This window comes from Gasterosteus aculeatus, chromosome 8 (assembly GCF_964276395.1).
Source record: "Gasterosteus aculeatus chromosome 8, fGasAcu3.hap1.1, whole genome shotgun sequence".
NCBI lineage: Eukaryota > Metazoa > Chordata > Actinopteri > Perciformes > Gasterosteidae > Gasterosteus > Gasterosteus aculeatus.
In genome coordinates, this window is record NC_135695.1 from 17,005,787 (window position 1) to 17,022,426 (window position 16,640).

The 16,640-nt window shown below is 45.5% G+C and overlaps 1 protein-coding gene and 1 non-coding gene across 3 annotated transcripts in view; both read left to right on the forward strand.

Annotated features, from left to right (window-relative positions):
* The first annotated feature begins 236 nt into the window (after positions 1-236).
* Positions 237-1,261, forward strand: LOC120823422 (uncharacterized). Its single transcript, XR_013468639.1, has 2 exons — positions 237-386; positions 560-1,261. It is a non-coding gene; the product is annotated as an uncharacterized LOC120823422 (transcript).
* Positions 1,262-3,684: 2,423 nt separating this feature from the next.
* Positions 3,685-16,640, forward strand: part of faf1 (Fas (TNFRSF6) associated factor 1) — a 49,516-nt gene continuing 36,560 nt past the window's right edge. For both annotated transcript variants that reach the window (XM_040184657.2, XM_078108455.1), the window contains exons 1-6: positions 3,685-4,391; positions 5,952-6,020; positions 7,590-7,636; positions 9,726-10,000; positions 10,140-10,231; positions 10,465-10,556. In XM_040184657.2, coding sequence (XP_040040591.1) covers positions 4,332-4,391; positions 5,952-6,020; positions 7,590-7,636; positions 9,726-10,000; positions 10,140-10,231; positions 10,465-10,556 — 635 coding nt within the window. In that variant the 5' untranslated portion in view covers positions 3,685-4,331. The remainder of the gene's footprint in view (positions 4,392-5,951; positions 6,021-7,589; positions 7,637-9,725; positions 10,001-10,139; positions 10,232-10,464; positions 10,557-16,640) is intronic.

Below are 16,640 nucleotides of genomic sequence, written 5' to 3' on the forward strand. Positions count from 1 at the left end.
GGATGGGCGAACCGCTTTGTGTCGTCCTTACTGCGCCTGTCTTGTTGTGTTGCGTCCAGGCTTTGGATCCCAGCTGGTACCACGGGAAGGTGAGTCTCCCTCAGAGAGGTGAACAAGGTCAGGTGCTCACCCAGCTTCTCTCTGGAGGACACACACGCAAAACATGCAGCAGAAATTTACCGGGGATTTATTTGCAATATCGTGTTAAACTGAATATGTGGACTTTTTGTTTTTAGGACGGGGCGTTTGGGGTGAGAGACCGCTCGCGTGGCATGAATGAGCACCCCTACACCCTGATGCTGCTCAAGGGAGGCAAGGTTTACAACATTATGATCCGTCGCCAGGGCAACTCCTACACCCTCGGCAGTGGCTTGAAACAGACCCAGGTGAGCTGGAAATGCTGATGCCGTCAAAAAGTGGTTTTAAAAATGTTTTCACTTCAAATGAACGGAAAAGTTCACATCTTGTGGCGCTCCTCGGGGCGCATTAGATGCTTACTTGTGCCTCATCATTGGATTCCTGACATGTGTTTGTATGTCTGTGTGTCGCCGTGCTGCAGAGTTTCCCCGGGGTGAAGCAGATGATTGACCATCACACCAACACCCCACTGCTGCTCCTCGAATACACAAACCGGAGCGCTGATTCGCAGAGCTGGTGCTGCCTGCTGCACCCTACGAGACTTTGACCGTCACCATGCGAAATGTGGGGGGTGGGGTTGTAATGTTTGTATGTTTTTAGTGAACGGAATGAGAGACACTGAAATATTTTGGACCACGGCCGATGGTTTTGCGACGAGATGCGTTCGCTCAGCATTTACCTGTTCTCCACATCCATCCACGGTTTCAGGTCCGGCTGGGGGCTGCTGCTTCAGCGCCTGTTGGCTTTTCAGAAAACACCGGCTGGTCGGGGGGCCCAATGCAAACGATCAGGTCGCATTGCCTCAGCTGGGTTCGCACTGCGGGCAGAAAACCTGTTTTCACTGGTGCCTCGGGCCAACTCGCTTCTAAGGTGTCCCCAAGTCACGTGTCAAAAGATATATACGGTTCCACACCAAGTGGGGAAGTGCTCAACAGAAACTGGTCAGCTCAACATTACCTGGATGTTAAACTTGGATAGAAACCTCTTTATTTTTTATTCATTGTATAAATCTGACCCCAAAACATAAGAAGAAAAATGTGAATTGTTATGTTCAGTATGTTGTGCGTTTATGTTAAGAAACACAGAATTAATAAAATGTAATAAAAGCAGCGTGCATGCTAAATACGTTTGATCACTGAGTGAACTGTTGGTGAACTAAATGGTTCCACAATGAAAAAAGAGAAGCTCCTAACAGATGAAACTATCAAAACAATTTGGGGAACAGACAAAATTAAATGCCATGGGCATTCAATCTTTTGAGAAAATGTTATATTTTAGTTTTTAGTAGTAGTGACCGACTCCTTTCCATCTCCCGGGGTGAAAAAAAAGGACAAGCTGCAACATCATGCCTCGCATAAAAGCGACGAGCTTGTGTGTAGAGGCAGAGGCAGAGTACCCTCTGACAGACCTCATCATGTAGCATGGTGCAACTTCGAACCACTGACATCTACAAGCAAAGGTTAAGTTGAGCAGCAGTTGGTGTGCAGGAATCCGATTTGGTTATCACATTTCAGATCTAGGATAACAGTTGCATCACACACTTTGCATATTTGCAAATCGATCATCAAGCTCGTCTTGCGTTGGGTTCTCACTGACGTTTTGGAGATGTAAAGGCAGCGGATTGGGGAAGAACAAATAAACATACATGCCATTTGATCCATGCTGTTGGATAGGGACTCCAGGCCTCTCAGTATGTTTTGCAGATCAATGCAGGGCTTTGCGATGCCTCGTCCTGTGTTCCCCTCTGTGTTTTCCATCTAGAAAATAATCACATAAGAACAAAGCGGACTATTTTAACTTTGATTATACTACGGAGTCTCACAAACTTGTAATGCTATACTAATCTGCAAGTAAAAAATTAACATCAAAGGACATTAAATAGGTCCTGCACATTAAAATGGGTGACAGCAGTGTGATGAAACACATTAACGCTGGCGTTAATATTTCCATCGTTTGTAAATATCTGCGTTTTGAAGGTTGAAAATGGCCCGACGGGTCCTCCGCCTCCAGCCCTGGAGGTTCAAGGAGCACGCTGACAGATTTCACCATTTGGTGCTTATCTATATGTCCTGGGATCATTGGTAAATATTGGTACCGTAAATTAGTCCTGGAGGAAGTTGTACCTTATTACATCTCCAAAATGAGTAACTAAATGAGTAAATGAGTGTGTCTAAATACACACATATATATACATATATACACACATATATATACATATATACACATATATACACACATATATACACATATATACACACATATACATATATATATATATATATATATATATATATATATATATAAAAATAAAAGGAAACACCACAGAAGACATTCTCACTTTATATTTCTTTTATTATTCAATCAAACAGGCATAGCCATCGGAGTACTTTATAACGCAAAACATCAAAGACAAACTGAAGACCTGGCTTCCATGAACTGCCAAACATTTTAACATGAATAGGTTTAACACCCCTTTTCAACACCAATTGAAATCCGGTAGTTCGGGTTATGAGCCCGTCTCCGGCTCCGGCCTGGGATCTCCCCGCACGACAGCGCGGCACCTGTGGAAGGCTTCCTTCAGCTCCTCCATGGAGGCCAACGGCTCGGGACTGGTCCGCAGTGCCACCATGTCGTAGCTCATCAACGCGAGCTCCACTGCGGGCGGACGGCCGCAAAGATGAAAATGAGTTGCCGCGCACATTTTCACATTACAGCCATTTTTTTGGAGAGGAAGCTCGTTTAACACGAGACAAAAGTTAACGTTACACACCTGATAATTTTTCAACAGCGTCTATAATATTCTCCAATTGGATGTTCAGCTCTAACATGTGGTCGAAGGCGGGCGTATCGGCCATCTGAAGTACAAACCATTGTGTTTTTATGAGCCGTTAGCTCGTCAAATTAGCTGCTAGCTAGCTTAACCGGAGTAACGGTTGAGTTAGCATAAAGACGTGATAAGACGATTCTGCCAAGAAGAAACGCACCATCGAGAAGCAATAGCTGACATTTAACTCATTAGTTCATGGGGTTAAATAGATATTATCTCTGTGGTGGAAATGCGCAAAACTTACGATAGAGCGTCTGTCTTCGGTTAGTTAACGTTACTTAGGGTGACCAGATTTGAGTTTGTGAAAAAGAGGACACTTCGTCGCGGGGGGGGGGCGTGACAGGGGGTGGGGGGTGGGGGGGGGGGCAGTGTATAGCATGCCGCACCATGACCATGTGAATGCATACAAATGTCACAAATTAAATGACAAAAATGACTGTATAAACATCTATTTATTGAACGTTAACAAAACTGAAACGTGCAAATGTAAATTCTAAATAAGAAATACTTTATATGGCCACATATTAAAATAAGAAAATTAAGACACTTTTCAGTCCTCCTCATGTGGTTGGGCATATTTCTTATTTTAAGAGTCGGCGATTACCTATCGCAGGTCATGTGTTTGAAATTGTACTGGGTGGAACAATGCAACTAGTGGAGGCGGCAAGGTGCTCAGTGTTGCCAGAGAGGAAATGGTGAAGTATCTTACCAAAGGCTCAAAATGGTCGTATTTAGAGGATAATTAGCGTGTATCTGGCAACATTGAGATCGGTCGACCAATGACTGTTCTACAATCTCTCTGCAGAGCTCGCGCAAGAAGGTGGAACGTAAGGGAGATACCATTTCCAAAACTTGCAAGGGCGTAATAACTAGTTTGTTAAAGACCCAGAGAAACACAAATATCCGACGAAGCAAAACCCCGGAAAAAGAGAACATGTCCGGGCAAAAGGGGACGCCTGGTCACGTTGGCCGCACAATGAAAGTCAGACAGTCGGCGTTTAAAACTTCACCGTCTGTCGCCACCTAGCGCCGAGGGATTTTTTTGGTGCTTTTTTTTTTGTTTGTGTTGTTTTGCAGCAGCTGCAGCCACTTTACGGCAGCCGTAAAGCAATGGAGCAGATGACAATAATGATAGGAGATAACTGAGCACTGTAACGCTACTCCACAAGAATCTGCTCCCCCGCTGCCTCCCCGACGCGGTTGAATCCCGATCGAGTCGTAACGTTTCCAAACACGCCGAACTCTCCGTCGCCGTCACGTCCCGGTAAAGCGCCCCCCCCGTCCCCCACTCTGCGTCCCCGCGGCGAGGCGAGCGAAGCGACGGGAGAGCCAGTGGAAGAGGAATCGCTTTTAGCCAGTCATTGCCATGGCCTCCGAAGGCGGCGAGAGCAACATGGACCGAGAAATGATTCTGGCCGACTTTCAGGTGCGTGTCAATTCCGTCGTCCGCGCACACCGCACCGAGCAGGTATAGCTGGCGTTCTGTTTTTTACCGTTGTTGAATGGCCTGGCGCGCCCCCCCCCCCCCCCAAAAAAAAAGCCCCCCACCCACTACCACCATCACCCGACTGGCGTCGTAAACAGCAGACCCGGAGCTTCGCTCTCTGCGGCTAGCACGGCGAGCTAACGAACTGACAGCTTTGCTAACGGGGTTTTATGAAGGGCTGCTCGTGTCCGTTGGCTCACTAGCCGGTGTGACCGCAGGCGAACGGCGGATATTTTACCTTTTTACCTATTTTTATTTTTTATTTTTTTTAATCGCAGCTCTTAAAATGTACCGGCTGGACGGATGACGACCGTCCCGGTTAGCTGTAATGATGGCCGTGCTCACGTAGAGGTGCCAACTTGTTTACACGCTGCTATGGTCCTCCTGTCAATCCTCGTAGGAGACAGGTTGACCCCCTCGTGTTGGTTCCTGTCCACAGGCCTTGTCCTTTTGGTGGTGTGTCCCCCTCATGGCTTTGTTGTTGTAGCAGCCTTGTGGTTTTTTGTTGTTTTTATTAATCAACAACATTGACCGGGGTATTATTATTTGACAATAAACCAATGCAGGTGTACAAGTTTTCCGTGATTTATTCAGGCCACGGAAGGTATGTTGTGTAACTCTGTTGTTGACACACACAGTCCACCACGTCACATTATTGCAAAGCCAATTCATTTGTGACCCACCGTACACCGCTGCACCTTCAACTTTTAAGTTATTAGTATAAAAAAAAAGAGCAACGTGCCTCACAAAACATACAACAAAAGCACCAAAACGTACACGCCATCTGACACCAAACAATAGCCAGCCGAAGACATCAAGTCTGAACAGTTCAGACCGACCATAATGAATACAATACATGTATTTGTTTTTGTGGTGTGCATAAGCTTCCATCATGTTGAAGTTAAAAAGCGATTTTGCTTTTCTTGAGTCAATAGTTTTCACTGGGCATAATTCATTTGTTGCTCAAAGATGACATGAATTCAACATATTTCTAAGCTCAGTTTTACAAGAACCAGGTTCTAAACTTCTAATCTACACCCCCCCCCCCCCTTCCCCTGGGGTGAGTTAGACTAACACAAGTCTGTCAGAAAGAGATAATGATGTGTGTGTTACACTCTTTGAAGAATACAAATAGATAAATCCCATATCACTAAAGCTATAATTAAAATGAGTGGCTCATGACCCATTTTGCAGTGTTTTAATGATTTTACCCTGAATTAAAAAAAATGCTTTTCTAGCTTTATTTGCACGGGTTCCAAGTCCAAGCTATCAGGCAGAAGTCACAGCTTTGTGTAGTTCTCTGTAAGACTGACACCACTAATGTTCCTGTTGTGGGTTGGTACCATAGTAGATCAAATTAATTATTCCTCCTCTTTTTTTTATCAGGGATATGTATTTTTAAATGTACAGCCATCAGCATGTTTCATGAGACAAACTGCTGCAGAATCCTGTTCAATGCCTTTCTCTCTTGTAATGACTCTTTTTCTTTTCTTCTCACAGGCTTGCACTGGAATTGACAACATTGCAGAGGCAATCACCTTGTTAGAGCTTAATAACTGGGATTTAGTGGTAAGTTCTTTATCTGTAGGCTTTGCCGGACTTCATCTAGAGTTCAAGTTCAGGAGGGCGGTCTACATTCAATATTACGCACTCTGCGCAACTCTGACGTGGCCAAATTATTTCTACATTTCTAGCGAGCATGTTAGAAAAAACACACAGACACCGTGTGTCCGCCAAGTTCCTATTAAGTCGCGATGAGTCTCAGTAAAGGAGCACTTCACCGCTCTGTGCATATTGAAGGGGTCAGTCTATATTTAGACCGAGGCTGGCAGCAGCTCGCAGCAGTCCGAGCGGTGGTAGGACCGAGGACTCGCTGCCCCTGTAAATCTGATGACTTGCATTTTCACTGCGGTAGCTGGTAGTTTTTGTAAACATTGTCAAAGCTGATTTGCCTCCACACGTGGGGCAGGTGGGAGGTACGCTAGCGGGGATTTGTTGGACTCAGGGCGATGCACGTCTGAATTGTATGGGCATGCGTTAAGTAAGGAATTTCCTTTGAGGTATACCGCCGTTGCTCTTTCACCCTGAATGTTTGATCACTTCTAACTGGAGGAGTTTTTGATTTCAGGGGAACCTAAACCACTAAATGGCTTAATACGTGCTTTGCTTCTTGATCCATTTACAACGTGCACATTAAACTGCTTCCGTCATGCTTTTAATCAAAATAACTTTATCCTAGCGCTGGCTTAGCTATGTCAACCAACCCACCAGTATTCCTTCTTTGGTTTGAATTCTCATTGAAGTTCACTGATGGACTCCAGGCACGCCATTCAACCCCAAACGTCTCTTTCCGGTAGCATTGCCAGAACGTAACAACTTTTTGAGCTTGTTTTTGATGTGAAGAATAGTGAGCGTTCAAGAGGGATCCAATCAATTGTCCATCCAGACAAAGGCTCGGGGGCAAAGCGCTTATTTGTCATGCTTGTACGTTCAGCTCTTTGTTCTGACCCTATTTGAATATTCCATCGTTCTGTCACATTTAGTGAAGTTTAGTCTGAAAGCTGTGCAGACAGCAGACATCACACACCCGTTGATAAAGGCAGTGTTAACATCTGGGCTAGCTAGCCTACATGTGGACCGTCTCAGTGTTCAGATCTCCTTTGCAGATCATCTGACATCACTGACCAACACAAATATATTTTAGTTGCAGCTTAATTCAAAATGAGTTTTTTTTCTGTGATGATTGTGGTGGGTTAGGGTTACGTAGGAAGTATTACTGCTAATAATATGGTGTGTATTACATATTTAGAACATGTAGTACTCCTTGTCCTGTTCCTATGGTGTTCTGACTGACTGGAATCATGCACACCCTTTGAAGACACACATACATAATGTTACAATTACGTGCTTGGCTTTCAGCATTTGTTATTTCTTTTTGTTAAGTCCAATGATGGAGTTGAGTTTTCTTAGCTACAGTCAAGTTACCTGTATAGAAATAAAACATGGGTTGAACTTGTATCGCAGGAACCAGTTGACTGTTTTCCTTCGAAAATAATTATAAATTGACTGCATACAGAAACTAAAACGGTAAAATGGATTTATATTGTGCTGTATAATGTATCTCCACTTTCATTACAGGCAGCCATCAATGGAGTGATACCACAGGAGAATGGGATTTTACAAAGGTAATATGCACCTTAACTCTGCTGGATATTTGAAACCAAAGCCTAAAAGCATCAGAAGGAAACGGAATGCCTTGTTTCCACGAGCGACATGATTACAGTGGTTGTAGTTTGTACACCGCCTCTATAGTGCAGAACTGATGAGAATATATTGACTGTATCCCCACTTCCATGATTGGAACCAACATCAGTCATATCCAGCAAATAACACTCAGCTTGGGGGTTATTTGCTCCCGCCATGCTTTCTATTCTGCACTTTAATATTACATTACGTAACATGTCATTTAGCTGACGCTCTCATCCAAAACGACCTAGAATAAGTGCATTTCAACCGTAACAGAAGAATGATATAAAAGGCTGCAACTGAAGAGAGTGTAACCGTCGTCCCGCTGTTACAAATGTAAAAAAAAAAAAAGGTTTTCTTTAAGAGGCTTTGAGCCCCTTCATTTCAGTTCGCACTCCTGAACGCACCAGGCTGATCTGAACCCACTCGAACCGGAGACGTTCAGTTAAACTGCTTCCTTTCGTACGCGCGTGCGTGTGCTCCGGTTGGGGTTCAGCACCCCGGAGCCATGAGAATATTGCCGGCCTTTTTGGAGGGCACGCGCGCGCTGCTGTGAATGGAGGCCGGCTGGCAGCGGGACCAGCAGCCAACACATTCGCTAAGTGGCTGGCAGCGGCACGACGAGGCCCCCGTCGCCCAGTAAACAGACTGCGATGACGGGGCCTGAGCCGGAGCCAGTTGGAAGCTACGCCAGACGCTCCCATCCCGAATGCATTTCCTGTTTCCTTCCTCCCTTGTGTCCTCTTTCGTGAGCAGGCGGGGAATTACGAGAAGCTGGCGTTGTTGATCAGCAACCGATATTCTTCGGGGCACCAAAAGCTGATTTCCAGATAATAATAAAAAACGATTCAACGGATTCCTCCGTTGAATTGCTTCACTGGCTCAAAGTTTGTCTTTGGGTGAAGGGCTCAACAGTTTAGTCTGCTCTGGGACTCCTCCCGGACTCCATAGGAGAAGAGTGCCATCTAGATTTAGGGCAGCATGGAAGGAGCAGCAGACAGTTTAACGGCCTTCAGTGTCACTGTGCCAAGTTTAGGGTTTACTTTGTGTCTTTTTACTCCCTCAGATGCTTTGTGAAGTGTAAAAATCCTCTCGGCAAGATCTCTCTTGTTTTTCTTTTGCTTCGGTCTCACTTGTGTATCCTCTGATATTCTAGATGTTGGGTAGTGTTTGCCTCTGTTTTACGTATTTACTCATGGTATGACTTCACTTGTGTATTTGTACAGCCAGTTCACACCATGTCGATGGTTTAAGAAGCCCGCATGTCACAAAATGGGATTAACTTTGTCTTTTCACATCCATTTACTAGTACACAAGGTTTTTATCATATAAATCCATTAAATAGCTGTTCTACTCGTCTAATTCATAGTCTAGGAACTATTTAAGAGCTTTGTTTCTTACTGAGGTGTCTGGTGGGGGAGCTACTCGTAATGTGCTCCTGTTGTCCCATTTAGGTTAATTTCCCTTCTTCTGTACTTCTGCACAGTGTCCCCACGCTTCAGGACGGCGACCCAATGCTGCCTTTGTTAGAAAGCCGGAGTCGGGCACTCTCTTCTTTCTTGGGAGACAGTTGCTGTTTACACTTGAGAAACAAAGGGCACACTTTGTTCATCATTTGCTGCGGTGTGTGAGACACGGGCCGTACACGGAGCAAACGGCAAAGACAAAAGCAGATATTTTAAGGGAGGACGGCTGGGAAAGCCGTGATTGTATAAGTCTAAGAAAGGATCTTTCTCATTATCATTACCTCGGTAAACATTGTAAACAAGAGTGCGTGGACTGAAGTCGTCTTCGATGCAGCATAAAGTTCCACTACTAAATGCTGGTCTCTCTTAAAGTGAACCAGATGATAATGCAGGGTATGCTGCTTTATGATTGACAGGTGGAGGCCGTGGCGTTACCCGGGCCTTTTGTTTTTGTCTCCGGTTGCCTAAAAAATGTCTCCTTCAGTGTTCGGTTGTACAGGGGAGAGATATTTATTGGAATATGAAGCTAGCGGCCGCCGTTAACCCTGTGACCTCTGTGCAGCAACTTCCCCAGTGAGGCGAGCCAGGCCAGCGCGTTCGGCCCTCCCAGCCAATCGGAAGCAGCCGATGCGGCGGTGGCGGCGGGCGGCGCAGCTCCTCCCCCCGCCTCCTCCTCATCCTCGTCCTCCTCTCCGGCATCGTCCTCAGCGTCAGCGTTTTGCCCCGTCAACCCCTCCTCCCGACACATTGTAGAGCGCCAGCCCCGGATGCTCAACTTCCGGGTGGAGTACCGGCAGCGCACCATCGAGCTGGTGCTGGAGGAAGGCAGCACAGTCGGTGAGCACCGCACGCACGCACACACACACACACACACGCAACACACTCTGATATGAATGTTATGTACAATGCTCTCCATGTATCAAACTGCCTCTTTGTGCACAATTTGCATCCCCTGCGGTGTAAATCTAATTTACAGGAGAAATCAAAACAATCCTGGAGGCAGATCTTGGGATTCCAGTTTCCAAAATGCAGCTGAAGGGATGGAAGAGCGGAGATGTGTCCGATAGTGTGAGTTGACTGGTGTATAAAACACAATGTGGCACTGAGAAAAGGTTGGAAAAATAACTTTTTGTTTTTATAATTAGGATTAGAAGATAGCGTACATGACATAGTTTTAATGTTGCCCAAAACGGGTTTGTTTTATATGAAGCCTCCGTGGCCGAGTGGAAATCAGATGGATGATGTATATATTCTGAGAAAGTGAGCATATGTTGAAGTCATATGTCTGTGTGTGTAATCAGACGGTGATGAGAAGTTTACACTTGCCCAAGAACAACAGCCTGTACGTCCTGACTCCAGAAATCGCCCCCACTGCCAGCACCAGCAAAAACAGGTATTAAGCTTATTTGGCTTCTTATTATCTATCTATCTCAATTCCCCAAGAATGTCCTCCTCCTCTTCCCGTCCTGGTGCACTTACACGAGCACCTGAAATGCTCCTTGTGGGGGTAGAGGTGTAATACCTACTAGTGAACACCAGGTGGGGATCTATTTCCACTTATGAGGAAGACGAGTCCGGAATCCAGCAAGCCAACGCCGTTTTCACCGGTATATTAAGAAACAGTTGACCTTCTGGTGCACACTCATTTTCTCACGCAAGCGGTGACATTTGGAGAGCGACGGCCGCCGCCGCAATCTCTGCCATGTAAACAATAATTTCCCTCCCAGCTTGGTTTATTTCTGCCTGAAATTGTTGCTCCGTTAAGGTTGTTTCCCATCGTGCTGTTCATGGAATGTGTATACTATTCCCTCTTCATGTCTATGAATTACTACCTTTTCATTCTTTAAAAAAAAAAAAGTGTTAAGCACGCAAGTGTTACTTTGGGGATCGTACCCAGCGACGACAGAGATGTGTTTGTAAAGCTTCATTAAGCCGGTGTTCTCCATGTTCATTTCGTGGAATCCGCGGCAGTATTAGCAACCTTTTACTTCTGAAATGTCAGGCCGCTCAGTGTAAAGCCAAAGCAATAATACAATCAAAGCTGGCAGGTAAACAGGTGATTGTCCTTTCATCAGCGTCAGGTTACGATAGCCAAAGTAGTCCGCATTATAGCCCGGGACGATTTCATTTCTGATTTGAGGATGGATTGGTGAAGTGTGTGTGTGTGCGCGTGCGCGTGCTGGTTTGATTACAAAGCAACTCAAACCTCTCCCAACAATTCTGAACATAAATACCAGTAAAAACAAAGACAGGTAGCACTTAAAAAATTGACTTTAAGTGAAACATACACTAACCTGACGTTGATAATGATTTACTGTCTGACACAATTTGAGTCGGAGGTGGTCCTCAATCTACTGAATTCGTCAAATACATTTCTCAGTAAAATAGAATGTATGAGATATGAAGCTATATTAGCGATATGAGCCATGCAGGCTGCTCATACCCACGTTCAATACAATAATAAAAAATGCAATTTGCTTATTTGGTCTATATGACATCATATCATCAAATTATATTGTTTTGACAGTGGTCCGTTTAAATGCTTTTAAGCACCACTTTTGATACACCTTTCCTCTATTGCCGGTTCTACGGTGTCTCTTATAATTAAGGAAACGGCACGTTGTAAACATTCTAGAATAAGATACTCTCACAAAGATCGTTCTGACCATTTTCCACGGTCCTTATTTGCTTAAGGCTGTGCATCGTCCCCCCCTCGTGACGGCCCTCGCCTGTTTGTTGACGTCAGATTCTAAGTGGAAATTGTGCTGTGACACTCGTCGTGTTAGCGGCCCAGCTAGCATGCGCCCGTCGCCGGAGCGCTTGTAAAAGAAGTCGTTTGGCAGCACTGCCGCTCTGCCTGCTAGTTAGGCTAAGTGGTAGTTATATTGTGTTGGCCCTCATCTCCCCAGTCTTCCCTCCCTCTCCCCGTCTCCTCACTCCCCCACTTACCGCTGTGTCTTTTTAGCAGCGCCGTTGCCATTTCTCCAAGTGTTATCGATATCATTTTGGGTGTCGGGAGCTCATTATTCTGTGTCAGCTATTTTGGTGGAGGACAGTTGGGGCTGAATGGGGTGGGTGGGCCCCCGTGTGTATGCACATGTGTGTGTGTGTGTGTGTGGTGATCATGCTGTCATACTGGGAGAGGATAGGTGACAGATCACAGTTTAGGAGGGGGTGCAGTCCCCCGTAGCGGGACCAGACAAGCTGTTAGCCTGCAGTAAAAATAAACTGTGATCACACCGTGAATCCACAGTAAGTGCAATTTGTGTGCAGTGTGTGCCGATTTGTTGCCGTAGACTGAGCCCGGTGCCAGTAAAGGCTTCAGCCTAAAGTTTGCCAGGAAAGACGCACACATTAGCGCCACCATACCAACTCGTGGTACTAATGTGTCACTATCTGCTTCTGCACTTTTACTGAAAGCAAAATTATTAAGGAACCAAATTGTTGTGCTTTACATTTGTATAGCCCAGTTGTTTCATTGTGTATTTGAGCTTTCCCATCAATAATGCTCAGAAGTCTTTTTTTTCATGGCTATTTGAACTCAAATGCCAAATGTAGTTGCAAGTTGTTTCAGCCAACATGGTGGCAGCACAGCTGTTTTCCTCAAAACCGTTACACCAAAGCAATAGAAGAACATCGGTTATCATACAGGTTTGATTTTTAAGGAGTTGGCACATTGAACACTGAAACACAGCCGACCTGCATAACAAACATAATAATCAAAACAGGTGGCATTATTACGATGTAAGGTTGCTCTCTAGCAAATGCTTATTATAAACCACATTAGTGCTATCGTGGTTTATAATAATTAAAAGCGTAAGAAAATATATATTTATTTTTATTATTACTCCTAGTAAAAGCATTGTTGTGGCAGCTAATGCTCTTTTTCCAAGAACTTAATTCAATTCTGCAAATTGTTGTCTTCAATTTTATGTTTCGTAGTCGGGTTTTTAAAACTACTCCTGTCTCCTATCTGCCTTTTTTTTCTATTTGCTCGTCTGTAGTTGCGGTTATCCGCCCAAATTTAATCTCACAATGTTTGTTTGCTTCAAATTGTTGCTGAGTAGCAATGCAAACGTCCCATAAATGGTAATATCTCTAGCAATTACTTTGTAGAAGTTGGCTCATGCAGCACACACACCTAAACCAAACGGACTGATTAAATAGTGCTCCACTGTCATTATGGTCCCGCTGAGTAAACTCCTCTTAGTCGTCTTGTTTGATTAGAAATAAATCTGGAGGCTTTGGGAGATTTTCCCTTCGAGCACCAATCTATCTCAGGTAGTTATTTAGTTTAGTCAGCGGCGCGGTGTGCCGTTCGCTCTGCAGTGTCCAAGGAAGCCTTTTCTCTGTGGCCGTGTTGATGAGTGCCTGTGAATACAGGAGGGTGCTGAGGAAGACCTAATCTCTTGCATAAATGATGAAGGCCTAATGAATATTTCAACGGAGCCCGTTTCCTTCCTCGTTTATCCTCCGCTCTGCTCTCGGGGAAGCGCGTTTGCCAAGGAAAGGTTATTTTAATTTGAACTCTTAAAAGAATTTTTGAAATCGCAAAAATGATTCATTAGGTTTTGTGTGTTTTATGGAGCCCCCCCCCCCGCCGCTACAGACCCCCCATCTTTATCTGTGCGTGTCAGATTCACAGATGCTTTCGGTAAGACGGCTAGCTAGTTAGCTAGGCCGGCCCAGTGGGAAGTATCTTCTCAGTTAGCATGCTGGTTAACGTTGCGACAAGATGGCAGACCGAAGCCGAGCGGAACGCATTCTCCTGCTTTGTTGTGGATGCAAAATATGGCGGAGGTAAGGCGACCGTGTGTGTGCTTCATGACAACCTCTGCGCGGTTAGATGAAACCACTCACCTGGTCAGTGTGTTTTTACGTCTTGGTGTGTCTCCAATCAGATGAAACACATGCAAGATGTGTGTGTGTGTGTGTGTGTGTGTGTGTGTGTGTGTGTGTGTGTGTGTGTGTGTGTGTGTGTGTGTGTGTGTGTGTGTGTGTGTGTGTGTGTGTGTGTGTGTGTGTGTGTGTGTGTGTGTGTGTGTGTGTAGGGGTATTTGTGTTTTGCAAGCACATGAGACAATTTGTGTGTGTTCCTGTGTGTCTGGCAGTGCTCGTTTAATAAGGTCTAGAGTCTGCTCTGTGCCGTGGGGACTCGCAGCTTAGGCGATGGGCTTACCTCAGAATGAAACCAATCTGTTTAGCCCGCTCCTCTCCCCCTGCAAAACGCTCCATTTTCTCTGTCCATAAAGTTAAATGACATTTTCCTCCAGCCGCCCTTCTGCCATGTCAAGTACCTCCAGAGATGTTGCAGGCCGACCTGGACGTCACAAGTGTGTGTGTGTGTGTGTGTGTGTGTGTGTGTGTGCCCGCTGAGTGAGGGAGAGACCTCTGAAGGCAGAAGCAAACACAGAGACATCCACATCTCAACCCTGTGCTGCTGGGAAGGCCGAAAACATCTGTGGTGAAGGCAGGGGAGACAAAACGCATATTGGACTTGAAACAGGGCATTTTTATTTATATTGACCTGCGAGCCTCTTCGGACAGATGGCACACACACCCCCCCCTCCCCTCCACGCATTTGGTATTTTGAGTAATTATATTTGTACTATTTTCAAAGTAAATCTCGAACAAAACTCCAGCCACACACACTCGCCAAATGGCCCCATCGGTGCGCCACGACTGCGAAGATGCTCCTTCTTTGCTTGGAAGGACAGAGTAACACTTCCGCTCAGTTTACCCTCCATCTCTGTCTACTTAGGAGTCTCGCTGCCTGCCAGCAGCAGCTCGGGACTGTGTCCAAACATAATCGTGATATTAGCTAGATCCTTATTTATGTGTCCCTACCCCTTCCATTTCCCTCTCTCTGACACACGCATGCACACACATGTCCCTCGCCCTTCTGCTCAGCCCCATTACATATGCATCCATCTTTCCCGCTCCACACATTTCCAATCTTCCCCAGTTAGCTACAACAAACATTACATTTACATATTGATTTCGTAGTTTTAGTCAATGTAAATATGCTGTCATTACAGTAAATTTGAGCTTCTGTTAACATAAGCTCGTCCAGATCTGTGAAGATTAAGGGTGTGATTGCATAATTAATGTGTGCGCTACATATTAATTCCCCCCCCCCCCTCCCTCTCTTTCCCTCAACTCTTCCTCCTCTCCTTGGGTTCTGAGCCCTGATTAAGTGCCTGCTTCGGCCCTTAAGCCTCCCATTGATATTCAGCCGCACAGACCCAGCGTTTGCTCAAAACGCTACTTAACCTCGCAGCTTATTGTAAATGAAGCTTCCAAAAGTTGATTCCCCCCCCCACCCTTCCCCTCTCCTCCCCATCTCTACGTGAAGCACACAAAGTGTCTGCATTAGGATCCTTCGCGGCGTCTCTGTCCCAGCTGTGAGCTGCTGAGGGAGGGGTGGGGCCAGTCCAGAAAGTGTGACCCCCGGGGGCCTCTTGAACAGATCGCGTCTTCACTGCCAGGCCTCTGCTCACAATTGAATCAGCACACGATGTCGGGTGAACGCCTCAGATCAGCGGTTACCTGTCAACAGCTTTCATCTGCTTTTGTTTTCTTTTGCCGACCGCTGAATGTCGTCTGTCAAGGACAGATGAGATTTTTTTTCAAATGATTTATATTTTTTAGCACATGGTTACAATTGGATCCAATATTTGTGGATCACTCTTTAAGGTGTCAGATTATTCATTTAGCCCTTGTGAGATACAACTTACTGTATTTTTGTTAATACTCCGTCAATTATTATTTTACCTCCCTATCGTAATACTATGCTCTAGAATAAAAGTGATGCATTCATAGTAGCTTGGATTATACACATTGGTGAATAGGTAACCATAGAAACATCTTGAGGTAGTAGCCGGTAATTGAAAGGAACTGACATGACTTTTAATTGATGTAACAATAATAAATGCAGTACAGCAGTACATCCGACGGCGTCTGCTAAAGAGGTTTGTCTTAATGCACAATGACGCCTCTTCGCGTCATCATTTTCCCCTCTGGCCTGAGAATGAAAGTAGTTGATTGTCCCTTACGTTCCTAATTGTCTCCACTCTGTGACAAAAGGTGGAAGCCAGAAAACTGGCGCAGCGAGGAGGGCTGAGCTGTCGGGAGTTGGTCAACGAGTGTCTGGGCCGCTGTTGGTTGCAGTCAAATCTTGCCTGGAGGGCATCTTTTGGTCTGTAGTGAGGAAGGTGCTGAAGGGCCTCCTGGGCTTCTCTCATAATGGCCTCCAGGTTGAATGGCAATAAGGCAGATTGATGGACTCCATGCTGTTACAGTGCAGGTGGTCGTGGCTGTTGCTGCCTGCTGTGCTGAGCGAAGCACCGGCCAGGCTTGTTAAGACACAACCAGTGAAGTGGGCGACTCTTCCCCCCAGAGGAGACACCACCTCCCTGTGGGCCAGCCGCTTACCACTAGTTGACAAGTTTCAGCTCGCCCCATACTTGACTGAGTG